Source organism: Hypanus sabinus, chromosome 8 (genome assembly GCF_030144855.1).
Source record: "Hypanus sabinus isolate sHypSab1 chromosome 8, sHypSab1.hap1, whole genome shotgun sequence".
Classification (NCBI taxonomy): Eukaryota; Metazoa; Chordata; class Chondrichthyes; order Myliobatiformes; family Dasyatidae; genus Hypanus; species Hypanus sabinus.
Genome location: NC_082713.1, coordinates 27227604 through 27244834, shown reverse-complemented (window position 1 = coordinate 27244834; position 17231 = coordinate 27227604). Strand labels below are relative to the sequence as shown.

At 40.4% G+C, this 17231-nt stretch overlaps 1 protein-coding gene across 4 annotated transcripts in view; it reads left to right on the top strand.

Moving 5' to 3' along the window:
* The first annotated feature begins 1895 nt into the window (after positions 1 to 1895).
* atrx (ATRX chromatin remodeler) overlaps positions 1896 to 17231 on the top strand; it is a 193945-nt gene continuing 178609 nt past the window's right edge. For 2 of the 4 annotated variants that reach the window (XM_059976859.1, XM_059976857.1), the window contains exon 1: positions 2295 to 2445. Coding sequence is in view for 1 of the 4 variants with exons in the window: in XM_059976855.1 (XP_059832838.1) it covers positions 2415 to 2434 (20 nt within the window). In the remaining 3 variants the exon portion in view is untranslated. Of the gene's footprint in view, positions 2027 to 2270; positions 2446 to 17231 lie in introns of those variants that run through there. The other 2 variants (XM_059976858.1, XM_059976855.1) reach the window with 2 other exon arrangements.

The window sequence follows — 17231 nt, the reverse complement described above, 5'->3', positions numbered from 1 at the left end:
AAATCCTTATCAGCCTCTTTAATATTCAACCACTGTGAAGTAGGTATTGCCTTCACATTTAGAAATCTAATTAAACTTCTAGAAATGTCTTCCATTTGTAAAACATGAATAAAATAAAAGCGACTGTGAATGAAGGTAGAAATAAAAATGGAAACAAAGGAGTAACAATGAAAGAATTCATATCAGTGGGAATTAAAAGTAACAGTTTAGATATCAAAGCAAGATATCTGGATATCCACTGTGATGCAATCTATTGGAAATATCTAGAGTTAAGCAACATTTTCGTTTATTCAATACCTTTAACATTGTGAAGGATCAATGGTCTTATTAGGGAGAAACAGAACAACGTTTCCTTCTAAAATTGAGCCTTTAAGTTTATCACGTTCAACAGGAATATCAAGGAATGGAGGCACAAACTGAAATAATAAACCTGATTTGCTTCCTTATAAACCTGTACCCAACAAATCTTGGATTGAAGGTAACATAATCGGTTAATCAACTACCCATGTGTGATGCACTTCTGGATATAGTTGTCTTTTAAGTATTTTTCCATTTAAGAATTTCTACATTGTAAACTTTCCTTTGCTTCTGACATAAATTTAAAAATTATAACCTTTTCCCAAATTTCTCAGTTCATACTTGTCATCTTCTTTTGTGCTGTCAATTAATTCCTCTGCTTAATTATCTCTTCCATACAGTTGCTCTTGGCTTATAATTTAAGTTCAATATTTTGCTTCCCTCTTGTCAACTGGTGTCACACAAGTATTTTAAGGTATCTTTTAAAATAGGTCCAACAGAGAGGTGAGAGTTTTCCTTAGAGTACAAGAGAGATGCTGATACTGATGCTGATACTCATCTACAAATACAGATATTAATAGAGCTGTAAAATGCCAATATTAGCAGTCAATTAGGGAAGAAATGGTATGTTGAACTTAATTCTAATAATTTTGGATGGATTTCAAGAGTTAAATATGTTTAAATATCTAAATAATGTATCTATAAAGGGCTTTGGTGAGACCATACCTGGAATATTTTGTAGTAGTAGAGATAATGATACTAGAGGAATTACATGTATATGTGGTGAAAAACTTATTTACATACCAACCAATCAGATATTGCCATTACAAATACATAAGGGCGTTCTCCTAATCTAAAATATGTATTTACTATTGGAGGATGCTAGGATGATCCACCTAACATTTCTTGCATGCCAAGTTTGTCAATATGAGAAGTAAACTCAGCCTCTATTCTCCAGTTTTCATTATTTGTTATTCTGTTGAAACATATATAATTCAGAGAGGCCTTGACATGCTAGATTGCAGAAGGATTTTGCCTTGGTTGAGATTTCTAGAACTAGATGTCACGACTAATGTCAAATAAGGCCTGGGCTGAAACGAGGAGACATTTCTTCAGACTGGATCTTTGGAGTATCTACTCTGAAAGTTACAGCCATTACCGAATTTAAAACGAAGATCAACAGATTGTAGGATATCAGAGAAATTAAGTGGACACAGTAGGAAAATGGTGTTGAAGTGGAATTCGAATTGAATGACAAAGCAGACTCAATGGGTTGAATGGACTACCTCCAACCAGGACTATGAACAAAATAGTGAGCAATTTGACCAAAAATGGGTGTTCATTACATTCAGAAAGAAGAAATATCGAATCACCTTCACATTAATGAACCTACATTTTGAAAGTGTTTTCTAATACATTCTATGCTTTGCTACATCGCTGAACATCTCAGTTGCCATAGGAACACAGTTACCAGGTAACTTAACCGGCAACCAATCAATTCATTGAAGCGGCGAAACTAACCACTAGCGATGCGTATTACTGCCGGGAAACCATCTATCCGTGACGTCTGCGTTAGAATGCCCCTTCCAATTGGAGCAGGGGAAACATCATGTTTCTCGCTGACAGCCGTGGTCACCATAGGAACATCTTCCTTTCACGGTAATGGCGGAACCTTGAGTCGTGATGATCGAACTAATTAAGGACTGCGTTTGTTTCGTGCAGCACCATGGTGAGTCTGGGGGAAATTTCCCAGTTGCTGATGGAGCACAGCGAGGCTGCGCCGTTGCCCCGATGTTCAAGGTGGGACGAAGCGGGACGGTAGGCCGCCGAGTGGGGCAACGCATGCCCTTGGGAAAGACCAATGGGCGAGAAGGATACTGAAGGCGGCGGGGCCAATTGGAAGGGCAGGCGGGGGTGTGGTGTTCGCGCCAGGAGAGCGCGTCGGCGAACGGCTGCGGGGGGCGGGGGCCGAGCAATGGCGCGGCATTGTGTGTCGGGGCTCTAGGCGGGCGGGCGGCCGGCCGGGGGTGGGGGGGAACAGAGCGGCCCGGGCTTCGGGGCGGAGGGACGAGAGCGCCAGCGCCGTCGATGAGAGCCTTCCAGCAGCCGCGGGAGAGATGACAGCGGAGCCGCGGAGGTACTTTCTAGGTGAAAAGCCATACGTTTGTCGGGTTTGTACGGCAGCGGCGGAGGAAGTGGCGGGGAGGGAGGGATGGGGGGGGGGGAGGAGAAAGGAAGTAAGAGCAGGTGCCGCCCCTCCCCCCTGTCGCTTTTATCCGGCAGGCCTGGCCGGGGCGCCGCTACCATCAGCAGTGATATACCTGCTCCTCCCCGGGCGCTATTATCCACTCAAGGCCCCATCTTCAAATAAAATGGCGACCTTACCGCCTGCTTACGACCTCACTCACACACTACCATCCATCCTCAACCACATTCTCCACTCATTCAGCACATCCGGAAGGAAGGGAGCCCGTGATCGAACCCCCTACTCTGTATGCCCCCATGCAGTCTGTGGAGACTCAAACATTTTAAAATGTATGGACGTTTTAAAATGCCGGAAGTCTAAAGTAACAACAGTAAACGCCGGAAATACTCAGCAGGTCAGGCAGCTTCTATGGAAAGAAAACCCGTTTAGGCGCACACGCATATATAACGGATCTGATGTGTTGGGGTCTTCTCTTCAACATTAGGCCGCAGGCCTGCCGGTCGATTCACCATTTTGGGTCCTGATGGCCAGGTAGGGGTATGCAGGTTAGGTTGATGTGAGTTGGCTCCGTTCAAAACCCTATCCAAACATTGTTTCTCGTTTAACGCCCACGAACGTGCAGGAGAAATTCTGCAGATTCTGTGGAAGGGAAATAAAGCAGTCGGCGACGTTTGAGGCTGCTCAGGATTTTGATTACGCATTTTGAAATTTTAAAAAAGCTAGATGTTCATTGTATATGTGTTCTTGGTCATAATAAGTAAGTATCCTCGAGCAATTTGCAACATTAAAACCAAAGACTGTAAATATACAATCAGAAATGAGGTACAATCTATCCTTTCATGCCATTGCCTAGAATTGAACAAGTTGTTTTTGACCTTATTGTTTGAAAGGTTTCAGAGGATCTCAATAAATTTGGCCCAGGATAATTTTATCTGTTGCTCAAGCATTCAGAAATGTTGAATTTGGCTTGAATTTCTTGTGTTTGACCTTTCCCTCCGACCCTTATAATGGAAGCTCCTTGTTATGTGAATAGTTTCTTGATTTTAGGACTTCTAGTAGCTGGTGGGTGCAATGGCGATGTGTACATGTGAAGCTCAAATTATGAAATAACCGTGCATTTTTATTTGAAAAGAAGTTGCTAAGGAGAGCACCTACAAGATTTAAAATATATTACCAGGTGAACTTCTGTTCAAACATTCATTTTATTGAAGTAGCTATACAAAATACATCTGAGACATTTGTCTTTTCCAGGTAGTCATAGAATACAGAAATCGATATAAATAGTTGAAAGACATCAATTCCACCCCCCCCCCAGCATGAAAAGCAAAAGAAGCAAAATCTCGCAGACCCAAATACCCCAACCCCTCTCTCGCACAGAAGCTAACGAATCACCCAGAAGTGTAGGATTGTACATAAATCAAAACAGCATCAAATAAGTTTATATTTGAAAAGGAGAAACTATGGTTATTCTAAATCTCCACATTTCATATAATTTTGTAACGTATACATTTCAATAGCCATTGACTCAACTATTGATATCTGTATATCTCTTGATGTGGATCTCTTTTTGTCCTTGTGCAGCTATCAAAACAATTGTTCATTGTGGCAGGGAGTTCAGCATACTCAATTGATAGGTTAAACTAAGCCTTAGTTTGCAGCCTGGTATATGCATGGGATTCAAAAAAGACTCCCAAGAGTTATCACCATGGATCATGGCCAGAAATGCACAGTCAGTATTAGGAATGCATGTGATAGTGCCCAGGTAATATTTGTGGAAATTTGTATAAATTGGCTGTCACCTTACATCGACAGCTCTAAAAGCTGCTTTGTCATTATGGACATAAGAGACGTGCAAATACAATAATACTCTGTTTTACAGTCCAGCTCCTCACTTTCACTTTTCATTTGCTGTGTAAGACTACTTCTGTCTGTCAGTGTTTTGGTGTGTAGCGCATTCATTAGATGTACCTTCATTTCTGTAGCTGCAGATTGAGTCCACGTGTTTTGTGCATGTAGCAAGAGTGCACCCAAAACAATATTTCATAAGTTTTTTTAATATCCCAAAAACTGCTGCTCCTTAATGGTTTTTTTTTGGTTCAATTTAATATCAGAAAATATATACGGTATTCAGCCTCAAATCCTTACTCTTCACAGGCATCCACAAAACAGAGAGGAAGAACTCCAAAGAGTGAATGTCAGAAAAATGTCAGTACCCTCCCACCCACGCACAAGCATCGACCCTCTCCCTCCTCCACCCCCCTTACTTCAGCAAGCATTAGTTCCCCCCCCCCACTACCCACCATGCAGTGGCAAGCTCCAAACACCATGTTTTCCAGTCCATCATAAAACTACTGTCCATCCTAACACTTTGACATTTCAACAGGTCCTATCTCTCACTAATAAGGGAGAGGAAGATAACACTCTTGCCACAGCAGGAGGGAAGACCAGTAGCGTGCTCTTTCAATGTTACAGTCTGTAGTGTCGCTTATTTGAGCACCCTCGACCCGGGAACTAGCAGATTCTCTTTAAACTTCGCGTGTGAGAGTGATTGATCAATCGAGTGCAGAGGTCTCGAACAGCTGCACCTGCTGTCCCAGGGATCTCCTGCAACGCTTCAGTTGGTAACATCAGCGAGTAATCAGATCGTCCATAGGGACACACCCTAAAGGCACACTGAGTCATGTCATCTGCAAAAATTCCCTGATGACTCAGCAATGAAGAGAGGACTGTAATGAATACAGGGCCCTGGTGGAGGACTTGGTCGAATGGTGCAAGGTGAATCATCAGCAGCTCAACATCAGTAAGACTAAGGAGATGGTGATGGACTTTAGGAAGACCAAACTTGCAGTGCTCCCTGTTGCTATTGATGGTGAGGACCTACAAGTACCTGGGGCTGCACCTGGATGATGGACTTGAGTGGAGCACCAACAGAGAGGCTGTGTACAAGAAGGGCCTGGGTCACCTCTACTTCCTGAGGAGACTGATGTCCTTTGGAGTATGCAGTCCTCTCCTTCACATGTTCTACCAGTCTGTTGTCACCAGTACATTCTTCTGTACGGTGGTGTGCTGGGGCAGTGGGATCAACGCGGATGCTGCCAGCAGGTTCAAGTTGGTCGCATTGGAGGCTGTGGTAGAACAAAAATCCTGGCAATTCTGGACAATGTTTCTCACCCTCTGTATTCCACCTTGGCTGATCAGAGGAGCATTTACAGTAATAGACAAAGACAACTGCGTTGCTCCAATGTGTGCTATAAGGTGTTTTTTACCTTTGGCCATTAGACTGTATAATGAGTCAACCTATAGCTGGGGGAGTGATGATCCCTCCTGTTAGCCGGTTATTAACCTTGGTTTAATCTCTCTTTACCACACCCTGCTATCGCAGACACCCTGTGCAGCACTGCCATCACTGTGCAGACCCATTACTGTATAATATTGCGGTAATTCTTGAACTACCATCTTATCAGTGTGAACTTGTAAATCTTGTACATCTAATTTTTAAGGTAACTTTTTAATTCTTCCATCTCTTCTAATATTTCTATATCTGTGCATTTGTAATGCTACTGTGTTACTGTAATTTCCTTTGGGTCAATAAAGTAACTATCTACCAAGCTGCTCCTAGATAAACGAAAGCGCGGGATGCTTGGCGAGTTCTGAAGAAAGAGAACCCACCGTCTGTGATGGACGTAGTTTGATCATAGCTATACGTCACTGATTTATTGTGGTACACATCCTTTGATTAATATCAAGTATTTTTACGTGACATTTAGAACTTTCTGAAAGTTCATGCATACCACATCCATTATTATACCCTTATCACCATCTTTACAACTCAGTAAACTTGATTTTGCAATGGTTGACATTTGGATAAAAGGCCTGTTTCTGTGCTCTATCTAACGAATAGTTACAATCCAAACCTGCAGAATCATAACTAGTTGCTGCAAGTTACTTAATAATTTTGTTTTGTTTTTAATTTATTGGAAGCTGTTTGTTCTCTTTTTGTACCAGTTGGATTTTTTTTTGCCTTGAGAAAGTACCATTATTGGATGCCAGTAAATTCAGTAAGGAAATAGCTAAAATGTAATAAATTACTATTTAAAGTTATTATGATTGACTTGGGAATATTTTTGGTCAGTGGTTTAGCTTTCGCCGCCTTTGCTAGCCTGGCCAGCATTTCTCAGTTCTCATTACAGCTGGAATGATGGTGGAGAGTTGCTTTCTTGAACTTGTAACCTATGTGGTGAAAGTAATTCTCTGGCATTCTTGGTTGGTTGTTAGAAGCAATGTAGGAATAATGGAAGGTTTGCAGATGGCGGTCTTTCCTTTGCCAAACTGCCTTTATCCTTCTAAACAACAGGGGGATGGTGCTGTTGAAAATGTCTTTGAGTTGCTACTGTGTAGATAATGTACTTTGGTGTGGTTTGCTGGTGAAGTTTATGTTGGCAGTTGAGGTTCAATCAAATGGCCAGTATTATCCTGAATGTCATTGGAGCAGCATATATACAGTGGAAGGTTGACTATCATGTTGCTTATTTGTAATAGCTTTGCTTAAAACAGTTCAGAGTTGTCAGTTATTGCAGAATACAAAGCTCTAACCTGTTGAAGCCATATGTAACTGATTGAATTTCTAACCAGTGATATCCTTAATGTTGATATAGTTTTGGAGATTGTATTTGTCACCACATAGACTTGTTTGAGACATTTGTTTATTGGCTTATGCTGGGTGTGAATTTTTCTTACTGCTTAGGAGACATAAAACTGCAGATACAGGAACCTGGAGCAAAATATACTGTTGGAAGAGCTCAGCAGATCAAACAGCGCCTGTAGTGAAAAATGGACAGTCAACTTTCAGGTTGATACCCTGCATCTAGACTGAATGAGTAGCGGTGAGATAACTAGTCTAAAGAGGTGAGGCTTAGAGGTGGCAAGTGCTTAGTGGATCCAGGCGAAGAGGGGTGGTGGGCAGATGAAGCCAAAAAGAGTGGATATAGCAGCAATGGTTTGGAGATGATAGGTGGTGGCAAACAAAGGGCTGTAGGTGATGGAATATGATAGGAAAAGAAGATGGAGTAGGGAACGAAGTAAGGGAGGTGGTTGGGCAGTTGAGAGCAGTGGGGGCAGGGGACCAAGTTCTGGTGAGCAGATGGATTTTGTGGTGGATGGGAAAGAAGTGGTGATTCAGGAAATGGAGAGATGATGGGTGTGTGCAGAAGGAACTGGGTAGTCTAGGAGGATAGAGGAAAAGACAGGTTAACTGAATTGGAGAGTTCTGTGCTTGGGCCATCGGATTGTGGACTTCCCGGAAGGAACATGAAGTGCTCTTTCTCCAGATTGTGTGGCCTCTCCCTAGCAGAGGAGGATGTTGAGATGTTGACATCTGTCCAATATGTTGAACTGCACAAACAATTATCTCCATCTTTGGCCTTTTAATGGTGGGAGGGGATGGGATAGATCATGTAACAACTAGAGAAATAGTGCTTCATGTTCCTAATGGTAGTTTGCAGCCTGATGGAATGAACATTGAATTAAAGATGATTCAACACAGGGCATAGCCCTGAGCATCTATCACAATGATGATGTTGGGCTGAGGTTGACCTCCAGCAGCAATAACTATTTTCCTTTGCATTGGTTTTTACTTTTGTTAATGTTGGACAAAGACCGATGAGGCCAGGAGCTGAGTGGTCCGAGCAGAACATTGGAAAGTAGTGAGCAGGTTACTCATGATTAAATGCAACTTGTTTATAACATTTTCTACCATTCTGCTTGACGATAGATTAAAGGACCATAATTGGCGAGAGGAATTAACAAGCACTTTGTGAACTGGACTGGGTGGTCAGTTTTCCACTTTATTGGGTGGATATTAATATTGTTGGGCTGGAATAACTCAACTTGATGCATGGCTGGTTCTGGAACAGTATGCATTGTATTAAAGGCTTGCAGGCTTTGTTGTGACCAATGGATTTTGATTCTGCAATTTATATGAAGTGCAACAGGTTAGTTGAAGATGGCTTCTGAAATGACCAGCAAAAAATTAGTTATCTACTCTTTGATTCTGGCAGAACATGCTTGTTCTTTCTCTCGAGAACGTACTCAAAAAAATCTGACCAATTCAAGACCAATAATGTGCTTAGAGTGAGGAAAAAAAATATTTCTGATCAGTTCTAGCAAAAAGCTTGTCCAGGCAACAAAGGTTTCCTTAATGTGATGTGGTCATGCTCTGTAATTAAAGGTGAAAGTACTTAACTGGACCTGATTGACCTCTGTTGTTTAAGATTTATGTCTTCTGCAAAATGCGTCCTAGATGGGAAGTATTCTGTGAGGAAAGGAACAGCCCAATTCAAAAAAGCACCACAAAGAAATTTATTTCTTTTACTCCTCTAGTATACTACCATCAATTTCCAGTATCTGCAGCATTTCTTGTCTTCTATTACACTTGACTGGTTTACAGGACTGAAGCAAGAAAGTGTGTTTTGCTTAATTCCTCCTTAGGTTCCTGATTTCTTGGGAGAGTAGGGTTCCATGGGTGCTGATTATCATGGGCACCTTGTTCTGGTTGACCATTTTCATGAGTTTAAAATGGAATTCTTGTCCCTTTAACAATGGAGTGTATTACAACTAAGGTAGATATCATCCATATGTCCTCCCTGCATGAATTCCTGCATTTGCAACCAATCTGTAGAGAACATTTTTTACACTGTTGTCAACTAATTTAGTGCGGAATACAATCTGTAATTTTTCTGGTTATTAGTGACCTAAAGTAAGTGATCCATCATGCAGTTGTAACAATCCTGACATACGTTTCTGAGCTTTAGTGCTTAAGATTGGTAATAATGTTTTCCTCAAGCTTGGTTCAAGGTCTATTGGGCTTAACTGTATTAGACCACCAGACACAACCATGCATTTTATTGGTTATGATTTGAATGAGATGTTAAACATTTGTCATGGTTAACTTAATAAGATGTAGAAGATTTATCAAAGATCAGAGGTGTTGTCCTTGTATTATTAACTTACAAAGTAAAAAGCTTCATGGGTATTTTGCTGGTATATTTTATATTCTACCATTTCAATATTAGATAATTGGGATACCCAAATTTCTTGGTTGTTTAGAATGGTTTGAAAGGATTTTTAATCCATTGTGATTCAGCATGTATTTTTATTTGTGCAGAAGAAGCACTTCTAAGGTTGAAAACTGTAAATTGTTCAATATTAAACTAGCAGTTTTTTTTCCTTGCTCTTCTGAATTTATCCATCAAGTCAAGTAGTATCAGTGGAAAGAGAAACAAAATGAAGGTTTCATGTTAGTATCTTCAATCTGAAACAACTGTTTATCTTTTCAAAGATGCTGAATGACCTGCTAAGGATTCTCAGCATTCTGTTCTTGCTCTAGGTTTCTGGCATTGACAATTAGAAATAAAAATTCCCTTCATTTTTGCCAATGAAGGTTGAACATGTGTCTGACACCCTTTCCAATTCTCTGCTATTCTTTAGTTAGTGAACTCACAGGTATTCAATTTTGTAAATGGAAAGGGCCAATTAGTAAATCTGGATATGCCACTTAACATGAACACGTTGCCAGGAAATTTTCTAGTGTTGCTTGAGCAATAATAGGTTTATTTAGTATGATAAATATAATGATATAATGATAAAATAATATTGACACTAAAGTTGTCGGAATTGTGCAGATTCATGATGCCACTGTTGCTGTAATTGCTTCCTTCATCAGATTGCAGTGTGTGATAGGTGTAGGTTCTAATTGCAAAGAAAATATGGCTCTCTTTGACATTGAAATGAAACTCAAGTTGTCTTATTTCCACCTCCCAACAAGTTGTCAGACAGTCCCCTCTGATCTGTTCCAGGGCATATGGCCAGAATTTATACAGAAACACTAGACTCCATGTGATTTGGCGTAATCCTGGGTATCATTTTACAAGTTGCTACCATCACCGTGTGATAAGTAAGAAATCCTAAATCCAAATCTGTAAAGTCCTAAATACGTCTCTGCAAAACCCTAAGTCCATTGGCAAGATAAGTGAACCATGTTGGCATTCTGTTCCCGGTCAACTTGCTCAGCAATGTGGCTATAATTATATTCATTTGGTTTGACTTGCCAGTTCATGCCTTTCTTATTCCTGACAGCAGACCGCAAAATGGGCATCCCAAGCTCCATCATGAAAGAGGTTATCAAGCTTTGCAGACAAATGGCCTCGACTTTCAGCACCATCTGAGATGTTCTTCTATTGTAAGCAATCATGGGCCCATCGATTTCCGTGACTCAGCTGCATTATTAACACTATTTGTTAGAGACCGTGAGAAGATGAAACATCTCCTTCATCATCTTGGCAATCTCTTTCATGATGGAGCTTAAACCTAGCATAATCAGAGGAAGGAGCATGACACACAAAATGCTGGAGGAATTTAGGCAGCATCTAGGAAATGAGGACATTTATTGTTTAAGGCCGAAACCATTCGCAGGACCCACGTTACCAGCATTGAAACAACTTGCCTGGTCAAGCACCACCTGCCCTAACTTTGACAGCCGGCAGGACACATTGGTTTTGTCAGCCAGCTAGAACTGCAAAAGGCTTCCTCAGAAGAAAATATCATTCACATATGCGGTAGTTCAAAACTTACTTTACAAAACATCATTGTTCCTTTAACTACATGATGTCTTCACTAAATCACCTGCTCTAAATCATCAGAGCAACTGCATGGGACTAAATTGCTAACAGTAGTGAAGAAAATCTAAATACAAACAACAATGTGCCAATTTTTGTGAGAGTTATTTTAAAGCTATTGCTGTTTGTTGTTAAATCATACAGCATTGATCTGGAGATGTTCATCTCCGTGGCACAAATGACCATTGAACTCTGGAAGATTTTTTAGTTTCTCTCTATGAGTTGTGTAAAAATAATAATTTTGGTTTTATTAGTGATTTAATATGGCACAATAGTGTTTGTGCATTCACTTCTAAATGAACATCAAATTGCATGTTTTCTTTGCCTTTTGTATCTGTCCCAAACTTTTTTCTCCATTTGCTTTTTGTAGGCAATTTTTTATTCAATTGATATTTTCTGCACCTTTATTTGGAGCGCAAATCTGGGTTTGGTTAAAAATTTATACTTTTGCTTTTACATACTTCTGATTTCCTGTAGAAGATGCCATTCTAAAAGTGCCTGTTCCCATTTTGTTCACAATTTTCCAAACATTTGGTAACAGCTTTGATTTTTAAAAAATCTGCATGTAATTACTTTGCTGTTGAAATAAAGGCCAAGTGAATGTGATGAACTCTTTGAGTAAAGAGTTTTGTTATTTACTAGGGTTGTGCTAAATGTATTTGAGTCCTAGAACAGTGCAGCAGGGACACAGGCCCTGTAGCCCAACAAGTGAATGCTGACCTCGGTGCCCACTCAGCTCGTCCCAATCCCCTATGTTCAGCCTATATCTCTTGAAGCCATGTAGCTCTGTTTCTCAAATGAAACTATTGCACCTGCCTCAACTATTTCCTCTGGCAGTTTGTTCCATATAATCGCCCCCCTCAGCATAGGGAAAAATGTAGCCAGTCTGGTCACTTTTAAATCTTTCTCCTCTCAATCTAAACTCTACGCTTTAGTTTTGGACTCCTACCCTGGGGAAGACTGTTAGTATCCACTTTTATTTATGCCTCTAATAATTTTAAGCATTTCTTTACAGTTACCCATCATTCTGTATGTTCTAAGGAATTAAAAATCAGCCTATCTAACATCTTCCCTCAGGTCCTCGGGTCTGTCAACTACCTTGTAAATCTTCTCTCTAGTCTTCTCAGTTTAATTACATCTTTCATAAACATAGTGACCAAAACTGTACACAGTACTCTAAGTGGGGCCTCACCAAAGACTCATTCATTCAGCTGCAACATAATGTCTCAACTCCTATACTCTGCCTTGACTGATGAAAGTAAGCAGGCAAATGCCTTTTTCCCTACCCTATCAACCTGTGCAATCACATCAATAGGTATGTTTAATGTCAGAGAAATGTATACAGTATGCATCCTGAAATTATTTTCTTCGTAAACATCCATGAAAGCAGGAGAGTGCCCCAAAGAATGAATGACACTTAAACATTAGAACCCTAAAGCTGCATCCCCAGCACCCCCCCCCCATGCAAAAGCAGCAGCAAGGCAATGATTCCTCTTTCCCCACCAGCAATAAACCATCAGGCCCCCCCCCCCCCCCCACCGAGCACTCAAGCATGCAGCAAGGCATCAATAAAGACACAGACTTGCAGTACCCCAAAGACTACCTGTTCACCTGGTTATTCAACATACTACAGTGCCTCTCCCCCTCCCCCTCCCCCTAATAAGGGAAAAAGAGGTATCCTTGTTTCAGGGGAGATACAACAACTGGCTGATTTATGGTATTAAAAATCTGTTGCACCACTTTTTCTGAGTCTTTTTTTTTGGAGTTGGCCTCCAAAAGGCTCAGATCTCTGGGCACACAGCCCTTGGGAGCTAACCTGCTGCTCCTGATGTTTCGTGTTCTCCCGCGGTGCCTCAGTCAGTGTCACTGGCGTTGAATCAGCCCTTCTCCAGAGTCATGAAAATCTAGCACCCTGAAGGCTCACTGGGTTTCCAGGCTGCGTCCTTGGGATATCAAAAAGCGGCCGGTCATGAGACCCTGAGAGCTGGTCCCATTCCTGCAAAGAACCAAAGTCAGGGTATAACTCCAGGTCAGGGTCTTCAAAAGAACCTTGAAAAGGAAACAAAGAGATAGCAAAGACAGAAATAGAGCTGTTTCTGAAGTTGTAAGCAAAGGAGTCACCATTTAGCGCCATCATCATTTCACTCCACTTTCAACAAATAAAGTTCAAAGGTTCATTTGTTATTAAAGTATACAACTCTAAAATTGTCCTTCTGCAGATAGCCACAAAACTATGAAAGAGAATAATTTTGGGTAACATTCTCCAGGCACTTTGGCAGCCCTTACCCTCTCTGGCAGCAGAGCGATCAAAAGCCAGGCAGCCGGTACTCACCTTCCACATTCACCTTGATGTTTCAATCTCCCTCATCGCTTTTAATTGGTGAACAGTGGAAGTTATTATTGGCAAGGTCATGTGAAACATCAGTTCACGCCCTGCAGCTTTTTTGCCACGAAGTTCGTGCACATTGCCTCTGCCTCCTGGAATCCTCATGGCAATGGCAGAGTGCTGAAACAGCCAAACGATATCCAATCTGCAAATCACAGGCTGCAACAGATCCAGAATTATATTCAAGACGAAAAACAAGTGTAAAAGACATAAAAGTGGTGTAAATGGTTTCACGATCCATCCAGAAGATGTCGACTGAAGGAGCGTTGTATACAGGCGCCATTGTGACCAGAATAATACACCTGTACTCCTAGGTCTCTTTGTTGCATTATACTCCCTAATTCCCTGTTTCAAAATGCAACACCTCTTACTTGGCTGTATTGAAATGCATTTGCGCTCCTGAGCCCATTTCCTCACCTGATTAAGAGTACCTCCCTTCTTCACTATCAGCAACATACTAATTATGTGTCGTCTGTGGACTTAATGATCAAATTTAGTGCTTTTGCATCCAAATCATTTATACAAATAATAACAAGGATCCTTCCATCTAGAGATGAGATGAGGAAGATCTAGTTAAGATGAAGAAAGAAGCATAAAGTTTAAGAAGAGCAGATCAGACAAGAATCTACAGAGTTACAAGTTCACCCGGAAGGAGCTTAAAAAAGGACTTGGGGGAGCTAGACTGGGACTTGAGAGAGCCTAGGCAAGAAGGATTCAGCAAAATCCCAGAACATTCTACATTTATGTGAACAACAGGAAGATGACTAGAGTGAGGTTGGGAGTGATTAGGGATAAAAGTGAGAAGGTTCTCAATGAATACTTTGCTTCAGTATTCACCAGTGAGAGGGACTTTGATATATGTGAGGACAAGATAAAACAGGTGGATATATTAGAACATGTCAGTATTAAGAACGAGGACGTGGCAGAACTTGTGAAAAAGGTGAGTACAGTCAGCCCTCCTTATCTGTGAATTCTGCATGCGCGAATTCAACCAACTGCGAATCGAGAAAACCCGGAAGTGCTCTTCCAGCATTTGTTGTTCGAGCATGTACAGACTTTTTTTTTCTTGTCATTATTCCCTAAACAATGCAATATAACAATTAGTTTACATAGCATGTACATTGCATTAGGTATTACAAGTAATCTAGAGATGATTTAAAGTATACAGAGGATGTGCTTAGGTTATCATGGATTGATACCGGAAAAAAATTGGAAGTTCTCTTTCTATGTAAGTCCGAACAGGTACGTCCGGTATTATTTAGCGTCAGTTGGTCAAACGTTTGTTTTAATATCTTCTATATATTTTACCGTTCTATGCATATAAAACACTTCAGAGCGTATGTTTCAGTGCCGGGCTCAGGAGCTTCCTGAATTCCATCCAGTGACAGACCACTTCTGAGCGTGTTCTCCTTCCGTGCCTGGGTGATGTGAAGGATCGAAAACTCAAACCCCCAAAACCCAATAATTAAACCACTGCGTTGCTTAGTAATAATTATAGCTTTCATTGGGGCAGGGTTTATCCTTCAAAATTGTTCCGATTGTTGACCGACTGTAGCCTAACGCTTTTCCAATGACCGATGGCGTTTCACCTCTTTCTGATCGCTTTATTATTTCCACTTTATTTTCTATCGTGATTATTTTCGTGAACAGAAGCACTGTGGGTTCAGAGCCTGGCCGCTGGGTCCTAATGTCCACCGCACTGAGACAGGTTAGATAAGGTCTGGGATTCCGCTGGATCCTAAGGTCCACCGCATTGAGACAGGTTGAAGAAGGGACTTGAGCATCCGTGTTTTTTTGGTATCCGCAAAGGGTCCCGGAATCAATCCCTCGCGGATAAGGAGGGCCGACTGTATAGACAAGTCCCTACGGCCAGACAGGATATATCCCAGGTTACTCCAGGGTGCAAGGAAGAGATTGCTGCACCTTAGTGATGATCTTTGCATCCTCACTGGCCACAGTAGTGCCAGAGGATTGGTGTATTACGAATGCTATTTCTTTGTTCAAAAATTGTTGAAGTTTATTGAGTATGAGAATTTGTTTTTAATTTCAGCCTACTCATTGCTGTTGAAAATCTGATGTAGCTTACGCAGCTTTTTAGGTAGCTTCTAAATTCCTGTAGGTACATTATTTTCCAAGTGCTCTCTTTGTCACTAATTGCGGTTGTGCAATTAAATTTATTATTGTGTGGAACCACTATTGCAGAAGAATATAACATATCCTTTTCTAAAGGAACAATGGGAAATTATGATTTAAACATTTTAAACTTTTAAGATTCAAGCATAACAGGGAGAGTGTGATGGCAAATCTCTCTATTCCAATTGAATGTGACTTTGGACAGCTTACTGATGAGAGTGATCTTTAGCACAAAACAGCTGAACGGAACTTTAAAAATAAAAGGCAAGATTAGTTGCATGAACTGATAACACTACAATGGATTCCACTCTTTGAGTTTGCCTGAACTACTGGAAAATTTATTATACTACTAACTTTTAAATGAATTAATTGATATAGTATACAATAATGTGAAAATCTGCTAGTATGGCACCACCAAAATTCCAGAGCCTACTGTACAGTTGGAATTTTACTGTATCAGGAGCTTAAAATTAAAACGAAAAGCAGACCTCTATTTTGGTAATGGCTCTTGTTGGATCCATTTGCTCATTCTAAGTGTAAGTCAAGCAGGAATGTTAATGCATGCCTGAAAGTCTTAACATGGAAGTAAAGTATTCTGTTAAGAACACTGGCATAGGAGTGAGGGGTTCTGTTAAAGGAGATTTTGGCACTTCTAATCGGTGGGGAGGGAAGTGAAAAGGTATTCATTGCAAGAAACTTGTTTCCTTGCTGTCCATTACAGCCTGTAGCCTTTTTGTCTCCTTTTAAAACTCAATATATATTTGAATTTTTATTGCTAGCTTTGATAGCCACTTTGTTGTATTCAGGCAAGGTTATTTATGAGCTTTGTGCTTATTTATTTACTGTGTCATGGTTCCTATAGAGTACAAGTTGAGATTTAGTTTTATGGAAATATGTATCTGTTTATATTATACTAAATGCCTTTTGAATACTTACAATATTTCTTGGAGCCTTGACCATCATCAGCTCAGCTGAGTTAACAATGGCAAGCTTAAAATTGCTTTACCTAAATTAAATTTTAATACCTTGAATTGTTATCTCAGTTTTGCGTTCACCATTCATAAAATGCTTACTCAAAATCAATTTCCTGGTACTAATAACAAAAATGATTCCGTTTTTAATTGTGTTGTAAGCTGATCTATCTCTTGCTTTTTTTGTTTTGGATGTGCTTTAATGATAACATCAAAGTGGTGACATTCTCTTCAAGCACTTATTCAAGAAGAGTCCATGAAAGTTGTGATGTTAATAAACAATATTCATTCATTACTGACCTCAAAATTTGGCTAGTGTTTTTTTGTTTTTGATTATTCCTTAATAGTTTTTTTTATTACAGCTGCTAACTGATTCTGTTCTTGCAATGTTTGATATTTTAAATCACTTTTTGTAGTCTGACCTCTTTACTCTTGCAAGCAATTTTCATGCTGACTTTGAGGTGCCTTCTGCACATCAATTACTTTGCCATTTAGACCTTTTTTCCACCCTATTCCATAGGTAATTAATCAGTGTTCTAGTTTCCGAGTATTGTATCCAATTCAAG